This window comes from Mchenga conophoros, linkage group LG6 (genome assembly GCF_057382185.1).
Source record: "Mchenga conophoros isolate Kocher_MC1m ecotype Shallow Benthic linkage group LG6, M_conophoros_male_GT1.1, whole genome shotgun sequence".
NCBI classification, from domain to species: domain Eukaryota; kingdom Metazoa; phylum Chordata; class Actinopteri; order Cichliformes; family Cichlidae; genus Mchenga; species Mchenga conophoros.
This window is the reverse complement of record NC_140531.1, coordinates 29,349,832-29,364,054: the sequence shown is the minus strand read 5'-3', so window position 1 is coordinate 29,364,054 and position 14,223 is coordinate 29,349,832. Positions and strand designations below refer to the sequence as shown.

Genomic DNA, 14,223 nt, shown 5'->3' with positions numbered 1-14,223 from the left:
CATGAGATGTCATTAAAATCAATAAATAGTCATGATAAATAAACGTGATCTCAATACTGAACAAAATGAGAGCCTTAATGAAAAGGGTGCAAAAATCACCATATTTTCCATGTTGCCATTAATTATGTTTTTGCAGTCAAATCAACGTGCAAAATCCTTTAAGTATACTTATTAGGATCCTATAAATTCATTACAAGACAAACTGTGGAGCATAATAAGCTAATAAACTGTTAGGACATTGAGTTTGTTGCATGTATATGGTATGGTTTATAATCCCAGCTGAACTGTGGGCTCCATCGTGGGAACAGTTCCTCAACTATTTGTCTTCTTTAGAAAGTTAACTTTGGATAAGTGTTAAATGACATATCATGCAGACGAGCTTCCGATACCAAACCTAAACTAGATTTTCTTCTTTGTTGGAATTCCAAACACTTGGTTTTGCATATTTTACTACAATACATTCCATTTGAGTTTGTTATTGTTTGTGTCTTTGTGACGTTGATCACACTATTGCATGCTTGCTGCTGCTTTCCTATTGGCTGGTTAGCAGCTGTAGGTCATAGTGGCAGTCACATTGTGAGTTGATCATCCCAAATTTCTGCCATTGTTTAAAATTCTTTTTGTAGAAAGATCGACCTCATACAGGAGACTGTGTGAGTTTCGAAGCCACGACAAACAGTATCTTTCACGCTAGTCATCTTTCATCAGCACAGTGTATACTCAGCTTTACCATCTGTGTTTACCAATTTAAATAAATGAAACTTTCCATGCTTCAGAAAACAAAGTGTCCATTAAAGGCCCTGACAAAATATTTTAAAGTGATATTTTAGGTTAAGACTTTCCTTTTGAAACTGAATCATAGGCTCTGCCTTTAAAGAAACCACATCTCGTCTGACTGGAGCTAACTGCAGGAGCACTTAGCTGCACTGAGGTGATAACTCTTCAAGCGGTTTGTAAATCAAAGAGTGGAAGCTCCTCAAGCTCACAAGCAAATTTCTGCTGAGCCAGAACCACAAAGGGTGTGGAAGGCTGAGGAGCAGGAGGAGGTGGCAGTGGTTAGCCTTCTGTAAATCTATATTAAGTAAGGCAGAGAGTTTACGACACTGAGGTTTGAATTGAAATCACCCTGCATGTATATTACGCAGTTGCCCTTACTGTATCCTGAGCTAAGAGATAAATGGAAAGGTTGTGAAAGGAGAAAGAGGATTTAATAGCTGTCTGTCTGTGTATTTTAGGCCCTAGAGTGAGATTGGGGAAGGGAGGTTAGAAAACAACCAACAAGTAAGATACTTAACGTTATCCAAACTGGCCTTTAGTTCAAATTTATTTATTTTTTTTAATTTTTTTTACGTAAAGTCACAAGACAAGAGCACAAAAAACAAAACTAAAATGCAGCAATATACAAGAAAAAGTGTACACTGCTGCTGTTTGGAAGAAATGTAAATGTTTTCCACCTTAAAAAAAACCCATAACCACATTTTTTTTTTAAACTAGGAAAGACTGACTTACTCTTAGGTGTAGCAGCTGCTCTGCTGTAGCCTGAATGGACTGTGGTTGCTGCTGTCGGCGTATCAAAGAATGACTTGAGAAGCCTTTTCTGAGAATAGAAATCTGGCGAAGCACAGAAAACTTTCTGCACTCACTGCTATAATGTACAGAGAGTCATCTTCTTGTTTTGTATTCAGCTCCTGCATCTATATCCAAGTCTCACAGGGTTTCTTTGAAATGTATTGTACTGTTTGCATTTTTTCATAGTTAGACAGAGAGGGGCATTACGGACACAAAGCTGCAGCGAGCCTCAGTACCTACAGTGAGCTCCGGTGAGAGAACGAGACACTGAACTCGAGCTACAGACAGCACATCAAGTTCTATTGCTGCGTATGTTGGGTAAGGTCCACTGGGAGAAAACTGCTGCCGCCACTGCTGTCTGACTGCACACACCAATGCCTCCAACGCTGCAGTGAGAACTCATGAAGCTCTGCTTATTGTAGACTTCTCTTTTGATCCTGTACAACACAGACAGCCTGCTATGAATAAAATATGTAGGTTCACTTCCAAGAATTGAGAAGCGTTATTACTACTAGGGCTGAACGATATATCGCATTTGCGATAATATCGCGACATGATCAAGTGCAATTTTCTAACCGCAAAGGCTGCAATTATACTCTGGACATGTCCAAATTCATGGGCTGCATCCTCCTGAGGCCGCATTTGTAGACCGATTACGTCACAGCGACGCGCCGAAGGCTGTCCAAATTACTACCATATCCCAGAATTCATAGCGCAGCCCAGCCAAACTCCAGTTTCCAGCAATGGCGGCCGCTACTAAGTTTTAAAATTACTCATACTAATCTTTCTGGGTCACAAAATAAACTTTTAACATATTTTCAGGCGAGAAAGTAGTTGTGTAAACATCAAATATCTGCTCGGTTTATCAAGATATCCCATATTTGCAAAAGTGCTTCGACGTTTTCAGAGGCGTCTGCTACCCACCAGCTCGACAGCTAGCCGGGAGCTCGAGGGTTACTGATGCGGCCGAGAACGGCACAACTCCCGGCACATCATTTTCAGATCACCGCGGAGTTTCGCTGCTCGGGTTAAACGTGATATATAAGTCACTTAGACAACCTAAAAATGTTATTGTTGGGCTTTTTTCAGTGTTTTGTTTGTTCGTGAGTAAATCGGTTTGGCTGAGATTAAAGTTATTAGATTAGATAAAATAAAACTTTATTAATCCCCCGGGTGGGTTCCTCCTTGGTTTTCACACAGCTGACTAAACGTCAAACAGAAAACTTATTAAACAGAAGTATGAGACAGTCGAGAATTTACACCAGTGTCTGGTTATATTTTAGATAGCAAGAAGCAGACGGCCGAGTTTATTAAACTCCACCGAGACAGCGGTGACGCTAATCAGAAGGCTAGACCGTCCAATTTCACGCCTTTAAACTTTAAAGGCGTGTTTGTGTGTGTGTTTATACAATTGCTATTATGTTTGCACTTTATGTGTAATGTTACTGACTGCAGAGATCAGTAAGATGTGTGTATTTTTTATTTATTAGTTTTATTTATTTAATATTATTTTTTAATTGAATGACTGTCTAGTAGTTCACAGATGTCGAAAAACTGAGTGTGGTAAAGCCACTGATTTTTTTTATGTATATTTCTGCAATCTGCACATTGTACTGACTTTCATTTTAATGTTTACACCAGGGTTCCTTGTCAGCACTTTATGCTCAGATGTTTGTAAGCTAAAAATAAACTATTGTGTATGTTCAAATATACTGTTGTGATTGAAGAAGTTAAATAAAAATGTCAGTCATCAATTCATGCATCACCTCATGTCATCATAACAGAGGTCTGTCTACCAGGAAAGAACAGTTTAAAATTAATGTAATATAGTATTGGCCATACTATATGATGTATTGCTTGTCTTTGTTTAATAATACAGAAGACAAAGACCTTAAAAAATAATCGCATATCGCATCGCAATCGCAATATTGGGGCAAAAAAAATCGCAATTAGATTATTTTCCATAATCGTTCAGCCCTAATTACTACTGACAGTTCACGACCGATTCATCAGAAGAGTGTGAACCTAAATTAAACATGCTTCTAAATGTGAGAAAAACCACACCCGGGTTGTTGTTCTGAACTTCTTCAATCTGACTAAACAAATCCCACGATTGAAGAACAGTAAAACTGCACTATACTGCCCAAACTATTCACTCATCAATCTAAATCAGGTGCTCAAATCGCTTCCATGGCCACGGGTTTATAAAGTCAAGCACCTGAATGCTTAAGCATATCAAAACAATTTGGACAATTTCACGCTCCCCTCTTTATTTGAACAATTTGTCATTATTCCAACATGACTGCACACCAGGTCCATAAAGACACGGATGAGTGAGATTGATGTGGAAGAATTTGGCTGGCCAAAAAGAACAGATAATCTTTGGGATGAATTACAGTGGAGACTGTGGCTACGACAATAATAATGCAGAGCTTATTTAGTGAGCGTAACTTATCTTATTTTTTGTAGCTACAATTTACAGATGCCCATTAAACATACAAGAAAACACAGAGTTACTGTTCTAAATATAGGACAGCTATAACGATAAACTTGCTGAATGTGTGTGTGTGTGTGTGTGTGTGTGTGTGTGTGTGTGTGTGTGTGTGTGTGTGTTCGATGTGTGTGTGTGTGTGTGTGTGTGTTCGATGTGTGACTGCATCTGTTCAAAACGTAGACGTGCAGGATGGGCAGACTGCAGTCTGCAGCTTTCTCGAGAACCGCTCATCTAAAAATGAATGAATGACTGAACTCATTTGTCACAGGAAACCAAAGACAAACATAGAACGCGTGTAACTACATTCCTATAAAGTAATGCAAATATGCCTTTTTAAGGGTTAAGACTTGGTGTTAGGGTTATGCTGAGAACATCATATTTAGGGGTGACATGCTTGAAAATGATGCATTAAATTAGTGTCACCAAAAAGCCTGCCTAGCCTGTGTGTCTAGGTATGCTTCCCCTCCACAAACAGGGTGGAGAAGGTAGTGGTTAATTTAGGGGAAAGACTGGTTACAGTACATAACTTTTAGTTCAAATATGACCATCCCAAAAAAAAAAAAAAAAAGTCAAAGAAATGAGTGCACTTTCTCAAACGACTTGCAATAGACAAACCAAAGTTGACAAAGGCAAAAATCAGATGAAAACATAAATTTCTTGAAATACAAATACATGTATTTGTAAAATAATGGCACCTGCTCTTTTTTGTGTCTAATTATCAAATGTACTTATTGTGTTTGCATATGCACCCACACTTTTTGTACTTTGTGTTTACTGTGTACGTATTTACTACATTATAAAAAAGATCTGCGTTTTAAAATATGTATTTTTAAAATACAGGTCTTATGATGTAATGAACCCAAATTTGAAAATTTTGGTATGCAGGAGAAGTACAGCAGTGAATGTCTACAGCCAATTGTAAAAAAAAAACAAAAAAAAAAACAACAACAACGATGGAGCCAGCCTCTGTCAGAGTTTGAGCCTCCATTTCAGCAAGTGGTGTTGCAGATCTTGCCAAAAATGACGATAAACTGACTAAGAATTTACAAGAAAGCTTGGGTGAGAGAGTTCAGACTATGTTGAAGAATAAAGGTGATCATACTAAATATAGACTTTCAAGCTTCTTAGCATTGTTCAAACTCTGTTTCTGCCTTTTATACAGTCATTCCATGTATGTTTGCACATTTTAATAAACTACTACCCATGTCCCATTTTCCTACCAAATCATAAAGAAATGAGAGGTGACTCAAGATTTTACAGTAGCACAATGCTGTACGTGATTTTAACTATGAAAAGTATCCTGTGAGCACTCCCTGGTAGTCAAATACCTCTAAACGTTTGGTTTCTGACAGATGGTTTCTACTCTTCTCTTTTCCTTAATGCAGTCATCTCAAATACACAGCTCCACCCACCTGCTGTTCAAACCTTCTGTTTGTAATGGGCAGCCAATTAGAAGAAAGCTGGCTTAAATGGAGAGGAGTTAATACTGCTTATTTCATACAGTGATTGAACGGGAGTGCAGCACCAAGACCCAGTTTAAGACAAATAAGCATTATTTACAGATGTGAATCTCTGGTACAGTCCAAGAATAAAAACATTGAGTTTGCTAATAAGAACAAATGGTCGCTTCTAAAGATTGATCACTTGTTCATATAACATAGAACTCTACTTTGCACTTATAAACTATTGCAGCAGGACAAAAACCAGTGTCCCAGCTTCAACTTTCTCAGCCTGAGGTAACGTGTTAGTAACGGCATCGACTGGCTGAGAGAGGCCTGGATTTTGCAGCTAAAAGAAGCCATGCCAGTCCCCTCGAGAACGTCAGATAAGATCCTTCAGAGCCATTTGCATTGTTTCACACTCATATTCAGTTACACTGCATTAGCACAAATCATTATCCCTGTAGTGACTCAAAACATTACCTTCAGTGTATCACTAAAGTACTACCTGAACAAAACCCTTACTCATGATTTCAGTTACAGAGATAAATAATAACAGTCACAGCAGTGTTGTTTGTTCTATACACACAATACCTAAATTATCGTCCAAATAACGAAGGCTGTAAAGGAAAACTAGAAATTGGGGTCATGGCTGTAGCAGATGCTGAAATTCAAAAACGTCTGATGGTAAAAACACACACAAGCAAAATCATCCAGACAATGAGGAACTACAAGTGACAATGACATTGTCTCAAGAGGCCAAACAATGACACCGCTCTGCCCTGGAGTTCAACTCTGCACTGATGTTGACTGACTACAAAACCCATACTAAAAAAATATATATATTATATTAATTAATTAAAATAAATGTAGTAGTGGTAGGACTGCAACTCTAAACTAAATGTTAGAAAAATTCAATGGCTGATGTTGTTGTTCTACAAATTAGTGCAAAATCCTAGTGACAATCTTAGTGACTGCATGATGCTAAGCAAAAAGTGTCTCTTTCTACACAAACAGCACATCATTCTACAGTTGACACTGAGCCACCAACATCACGAAAAACAAGCTGCTCCCATATTATCATCCATCTAGTATCATCACGTTTTCATTTTTTTGTTTGTTCCTCAAGGACACACTATTCAGGTTTACAATGTGCCCCATTCAGTCATCCCTGTGAATAAACAGTTTGCTTGTTTGGTTTTGCTAATATGGTCGATTTGTTCCAAAACCCTTTATCACACTACACTATATTATACTGTTACAGCCATTCAAACTATGTCCACAGCAATATACTTGGGACCAAACACACAAGGAAGTTTTTCCCAACCAATTGGAATATATATTTTTTCCTAGCAACTGGTGGTAGCTGGTGGTTCAAGTCGCAGTCATGCATGACTTTAGCGATCCTTTTGCCAAAGACTGCCATTAACCTCCACCAATTACACACAGCCAGTTGGGGAATGATCATTTTTCCCCTCATGACTGATAGTTACTAAATGATTGCGTACAGGTCTCTCAACCTGTGTGAACAAAGTGACTTATGTCTGCAAAATCTCACTAAAGATGCCAAACAAATGGACAGAACCATCTGCTGTGACAATACGGAGGGGAATAGAGTTTCTTTGAGTTTAGCTATTGTCCCTTTAATTTCCCTGTTTACCATTATTATGATTTGCTCTGCTAATATAAATGGCAATGGTAAATGAACTTGTTTTTATATAACGCAAGATACATGGGCATGTAGACTGGAGCAACCACAGGGCTACAGCTACACCACCTGGTTGAGATCTCTGTAATTTGATTGGGTCAGTTTGCTGAGCTAAGGTTTTTGTATCCTTAAGCAGCATTTTTGAATAGCACACTGTTCTCTTTCACGGGCCCATTTTTTCTGAGAAATAGCCTGTTTTCATTGTCATTTCTTTGTGTTTCATCATTTTTGTCTAATTTTAAAGCTCTCATAGATGTGTGTTGTTGTGTCACACAATCTTCAGGTTTTTATGCCATTTTTGGAAATTTGTGTAGCCACCAGTAACATTTTCGTTCACAGATTAAATGGAATTACAATAACTGCTGATTACACTTCCACTATATACACTGCACTGCAGTGCTGCAGTTCATTATCATTTGACATCAGCAACCACATGCTCGAGCGAGATGACAATATATTCTGTCGGGTTTAATCAATACTTGTAACCTCTCTGTCTGATACCATCGCCTTCCTTAAGATCATAATGCTGTCAACAAGTGAATTCAGTCTTTTCATTCAAATTTTATGTTTGTAACCTCAGGACAATACCATTAAGAAAAAAAACACAGGTAATGCAGCTGAGGTGTCAGTTGTAATTTCCAAAGAAGGAATGTATCAGTCTTTTTTGGCGCCATCGTGGCGAGTTGTTGACTCATCTGTCACCTCGTGTCATTTTTTCAAAGGTTTCACATCATCACACCACAGAGCTAACCGACAGCTGGTAATGACCTGCAATGTATTGTTCACTTCCTTTTTCTGAGCAAGCAACGCTGTGTTCAATGTCTCTCAATGAAAATACTTTAATTGGAATACAACAGTGAGAATAAGTACGACAGACTATTTCATTGCATAATTACAGCGGTATCATGATCAGCCTGTGACCTAACCAATTCTCTAAGCCACAAAAAAAGCACCAAGTGGTGGTTTCAGTCATGCCTCTAACAGATGTTTGGATAAATGATCATTATCATGCAAACTAGTATGTGTGATCTAAAGTGCAGCTGACTCAGTGTCAACCATTAGAGCAGAGAAGCAATACTGGACAAGTTGAGCAGACATGAAATATGCCTATATAAGCTATCTCACAAGGAAACAAACACAAGGAAAATGAGTGTATAGAAAATAGATGTTTTCTGAATAACTCTTTGAGCACACCTGACATTAAGCCAATGACACAAGCATCAATACTGATGGAGAGGTCAGAAAGGATTGCATTGACCTCATTTAGAGTAATGGTTTGGATGCAGAGCTCCTGAACATGATTTAGTATGGTTCATGAGGCCTCGGGCACAATGAGTAACTAACTGGAGACACCCTTTCAGGCTGCAATCATATTAGCCTGTTCCAAAGATACCAAAGACCCTGCAGCTACAATGAGGTTTGAAATTACCACAACTGACTGTGAAAATGTTCAGAAATCTAACACATCAGCAGGTAGCGCTGAAATAGACTCATTTTCAGCTGATATTTTATTCTCAGTACTTCTATTTGATTCTTTATCCTACAAAACCCAGACAGGTGACAATAATTGAAAATCAGCATTCAGGTGATTTCATCGAGGAGTCATTAATCTTTTATTATTACTACAACTATCAAATATAAGAGGAACACTTCCTCACTCCAATGTTTCTAGACCCCCAAATCAGTAACTAGCAACTAAAATTAAAATATCAACAATTTATTATAATATAAGGTACCAATAAACCAACTGACTAAAAAATTACCCCAGCAAATCATATATAGCATAAACACAGTTTGCCACAATCAACCTGTCTATTTTTCCACATTTGAAGTGGTGTGAATGTAAAAACAATACTTCGTGCATACTATTTTTTACTGCTTGTCAGTGTAATGAACAGTTTCCAACTCACACAGAAAGTAAGAAAGGAATATACATACTGTAAGTCTGTAACAGCTCCAGCTAACTAGTTTGCAACCAACAGTAGCAACCAAAGCATAGCATCCAGATCTAACCTCAGCAGGGAGTATATCCCTAGTAAGCATACATAATGCAGCAGAAAAGCTGGCCATGGACGCAGACCGAGAATCCCAACTGCACGCAAAAACAGCCAAGGAAAGAGGCAATCAAGATCAACTGGAAAATGTATAAGAATCAAGAACAATATTCAGTGTTTGTTATCTTAACTTCATCCATCTTCAATGGAGCTGGAGTCTACCCCACCTGTGAGACAGGTTGCCAGTCTGTCACAGGGCTAACACAGATTTATTCACGCTCACACCTATGGCCAATTTACAGTAAACCAAACACGCAATTATCCTAATAATTAACCTAACATGCATGTCTTTGGACTGTGGAGAAGTGGAGACCATGCTAACTCCACACAGAGAGGCCCCAGCTGTGAGGTGATGGTGCTACTGAACAATTACTGAACAATAATAATAACAATAACAATAACAACAACAATAAAAGAAGAAGAATTCCAAAAATAGGAAAGTTTTTGACTATGTAAAACCTATGTATTTGGTAGTCAAGGTAAGTGTAAGAGATTAGAAAAAACTCAGCAACTCTTTATCTGGTTTACACATCAACGCCTCTTACAAACATGTGAGATAAATTTAATCTTTATCAAAAAACTCTTTATCTAACAAAGCTTTTCCCATCTCTTTTGTATTATTATGTAAAACATCCTTAGGTTTCTTGAAAGGCACAATACAGATCTAAGTTGTTATTATCATCATCATCATTATTATTATCATTATTATATTATAAATCAAACCTATTGTTTCACAAAACACCTCATGCAAACATGAAAAAAAAAAAAAAACTACAAGTACTACAACCAAAAAGAAATAGCATTCAGTGGAACTTCAAAATGATTTATCTCCTTTTCTTTACTTTTGCTTGAAACTGAGCAACCATCATTGCAACAATGACACTTGATGTGTTAAATTAGTCAGTAGTATACAGCGTGAGAAGCAAAAACTAGGCCAAAAACAAAGCATTGGTCTGAATAAACCAGTAATAAGAGAGGCAGAGCTAGATCAGGTGAAGTCATTGAGCCTCTTTTATTTGGGTTGCTGTCCCAACCTGGGACACTCATTCAGTCACTGTATCGGATTACAACCCGTGCACTTATATTACAAGACATTTCAAAGCAAATGAAACTTTCCAGAGCTACTAAGAATCTACTCTCTTCTCTTCTGGCAATGACAGGCAGAGCAGAATTGCAGTATATTTTGTCTTGTTAAAAATAAATTTTGTGGAAAATGCTAACTGGGTCACAGTGCTCTGTGTGAAGGAAATAATATGTATGACAGAAAATGGAAAAAGTGTTTTGGATTTTTGTTTTTTAAGGACAAATAATTTCTTTACTTATCTTTAGTATAATCGTGGGTTATAGAATAGCTCCCACTGGAATGATCATACGTCTCAGCATTACGTTAACAAAAGAAGCAATCAATATTGTCTCATGTTTCTCAGGTGTGTTTTTATGTCAAGTGGGTTTGTTTGCAGGAGGCTGAAAATACTGAACTGAAAAGTGACTCTCCATAACACACCAGGACAATTGTTTTATCCATGTAAGCAGGAGGTTAAATATGATGAAGCAGAACTGATAGTAAGGACTCTGTACAAGACATACCTCTTCACTGGACCTTAACTCAATAGCAGCAATAATCCCTTGTGGTTTTTTTCAGGTTTCTTAAAAGATCCTGAAACACGACTCTGTTTAGACTGGCTCTTTTGTTTTATTAATCCAAGGAGCAGTTTAAAGGTATTCGGGAGAGATCTGACAAAGTGCCAAGAAACCTGTTTGGTATAGGAAATGAATAAGGATACTAACAGCTAAGTAACAGTGGTGCTTCGGGGAAAAATTTAGTGATACAAGAATAAGCCAAGAAAGAAAAACCAGTGGGCCCTGTATAGTAAACATTAAGTGCAATTGTACTTTACAATTTCATAGAACCTGAAAAGTGAGAAATGCATTTTAAAAAAAGGAAGACAAAGGTGAAGTTTTAAGGTGATGACTCATCAATGGTACATTGCATTGCTTTTAATAACCACTTAAGGCTTTAACAATCTAACAGAAACTGAACAGAAATAAAAGCCACCTTATATTTAATCATGCTTCTGGTATTTGTGTAATTGTGTTAAAAAAACAACAACAACAACAACAAAGAACAGACTTAGTGATTCATCACCTTTTTTAATCATAGGGTAAAAGCAGTTAAAGCTCCTCCCACTACAATCCATGACCATAAATAACACAGTATGACTGTAACAAGATAATAAGCTACTCTGAGTAAAATTAATTTTAAATCAATTAATTTTCAAAAATGTTCAACATTTTAAGGTCAAAGCTTCCAGCTTGTGAGGATGCACCGCTTTTCTTTTTCATATGACAGCAAACTTCTAACTTTTTGGACTGTTTAACATTTTACAGACCACAAATATGTTTGAGCTTACCTTTAAACACAGTGCACTGTGTGCCACTAAAAGCCTTTATATGCTGGATTAAAAGAAGATGTAGGTCAACACCTACATAGATTTTGAAGTAGGTTAAATAGTGTGTGTGTGGGGGGGGGGGGGGGTAATTAACTGAAATAGAAGAAATAGAAATAGAAGGTGACTTACACGATGTTTTGCACTTACAAAACGAAGAAACGAAGTAAAAGAGAATAAAATATTAAAAAGTGTCTTGTTTTAGTCTTTTTTAAAATTATATCAGCAAAACGAGGCGAGGATAACTGAGCATACTGATTTTAGATTAAGCCTAGCTTTTAACATGTTAGCATTTTGCTTATACGCAAACTGCCTACTTTTTGATAAAATATACATAAAAAAGGCGGCACCTTTCTCGTTTCACTAACCTTTCTCTTTCACCAGTGAGCAAAGGTGTGGGTTAACAGTCATTTGGTGACGACTGAAACTCATATTTGCCTCAGTATCACAGTGGTATACTCATTCAGAGATGAATGTAATTGCAGCGTGGGATCCTGCTTCTATCACTACCTGCAAACTTTCCGCTGTCGTTGCTATCCAACACTCACCGTTTCTAGGGAACTGTTGCCGGGCAGAGCGCTCTCGGACAGCGCGAGCCCACTTCTCTGCCTCCTCCAGGTTAGCTTGCGGGTCCTGGAGCGAGGCGAGCCGAAAGCCCTGCTCCACTCTCTGCCGCGATACCTTGGAACTCATCCACCGCCGTTTGAGCGGGTAAAAGTAGGCGACTAAGTACGCTGCCTTATTCGCACTGTCATTTCCCCGGTAAGCCCGGCAGCCGACACAGTCCTTCAGACTGAGCACCACCTTGTTCCGTCCGACAGGTGCCGACGTGAGCCTCTGGACGACGAGGTCCTTCTCGGTCAGGATGACGGCACACCTGCCTTTTCGGTTACTGGTCCCCGTAAATTCCCCGTACAGCTTCACCAGACTGGTGGACTCCAGTTTAGCTCTGCATTGATCCATCCTGAACAGACGCCGGACCGGAGAGACCGGGACGCAGAGGGGGTCCGGGAAGCAGAAGAAGCAGCCACACAGTCACATAGCTAACGTGAATGATGCGAGCAAAGTAGACCGGAGGACTGACAGGCTGCTCCGGACCGCTGTGAAGGCTGACGGAATCAAACGCTACATATCCGGTGACATTTCAAAATAAGAGCCCCAACACTGAAAGCGTTGCAGCTCCTTGTGGGACGCTGCCTAAGGTTTCAAGTTATAGTTATTTAGGAATTGCCAGGGTTTAGTCAATGGCTTATAGTCAGAAAATAAAAACGTAGATATTTCACGCAGTCACAATATTAATATAAATAAAATTATTTAACACTACAAAAATGTAAGTTTGTTGTTTTGTTGTGGAGCCATTTCTGGTATTTCATGGATCATATGACTAAATGAAATCCAAATTTTAAAAGTATTTTCAAACTACTAACAGGATAAAGATAAAATAACTAATTGATGACTGAAAGTTTAATTAAGAAAAAAACAATTAAATATCTCTAAAAAGTAAGATATTCCAATAAAATGTTATTTCTTTTTCCTTTATTGCCAGCTAAAAACAAGTTTCTGCTATAGGAGAATCAGTCAACTTAACATTGCTTAATCGACTTAAATCAAAAACCTTATATTTTTTGTTTTGTGTTTACCGAGTTTTTATTTATGCGATTTCATAGATAATGGCATTTACAGTCCTGGTGAAATCAAAACCTGTTTTCCTTTAGCTTTATTCAGGTCCGTGAAACATGCACATTTATTTATTTATTTACAGATATACCCTCATCATCCGCTGTATGTGATTTGTATTACGCAAAATCCAGCTTTTATTTTTAATTCATCCCCACATTTGTCGGTGTTTTTCTTTGTCTGTCGCTGGCTTCATATTCAGTTTTCACTGAACTTTGCTGTGCAGTAGTTTTCTCCGGCTGCAAAAGTCGCAGTATGCTGCCCCCTAGTGTTTATGAGAGTGGAGTAACTGTGTAAAATAAAAAATAAAAAAAAAGTCCCTGAACAAATAAAACTGAACTGAGTAACAATTACGAACAAAACACAAACATAGAACAGATGCGCGCCTGTCATCACTGTCATCACAGCAGAAAACCACTGACCACTGAGGCATTCAGTAATGCAGGTTTTTAAACAAGCACATGAAGAATAACTTAAGAGTTAAAAAAGAAACTACCTGCACAACTTACTTGTCCTGAACACACCTATAGAGAAATGTTTAACATGTTTTTTATGTTTCCTTTGGAGGCGGCTGTGCACTGTAAAAAATAGTCTACAAATTTTATATCAAGTTACTGTAAAACATTTATAGTATTTCTACTGAATTTTAATATATAGTATTATTACTTTATTTTATATACCTTTCCAGGATGTAAAAAAAACCCCAAAACAATAAATAAATATAAACATCATATAGCTTGCCAATAAAATAGTTAAGGACATCACTGCTTTAAGTGGCAGCTTGTAAAATACCTACATTTTAAAAAATACATCTTTCTTACAACCTGGCTTATTT

General features: G+C 37.8%; 1 protein-coding gene across 1 annotated transcript in view; it reads right to left on the bottom strand.

Annotated features, from left to right (window-relative positions):
* The window catches only part of LOC146572863 (sphingosine kinase 1-like), a 42,884-nt gene extending 29,904 nt beyond the window's left edge, over positions 1 to 12,980 (bottom strand). The window contains exon 1 of the mRNA XM_085277304.1: positions 12,260 to 12,980. Within this exon, the coding sequence (XP_085133430.1) occupies positions 12,260 to 12,674 (415 nt within the window). The 5' untranslated portion in view covers positions 12,675 to 12,980. The remainder of the gene's footprint in view (positions 1 to 12,259) is intronic.
* Between the last annotated feature and the right edge of the window lie 1,243 nt (positions 12,981 to 14,223).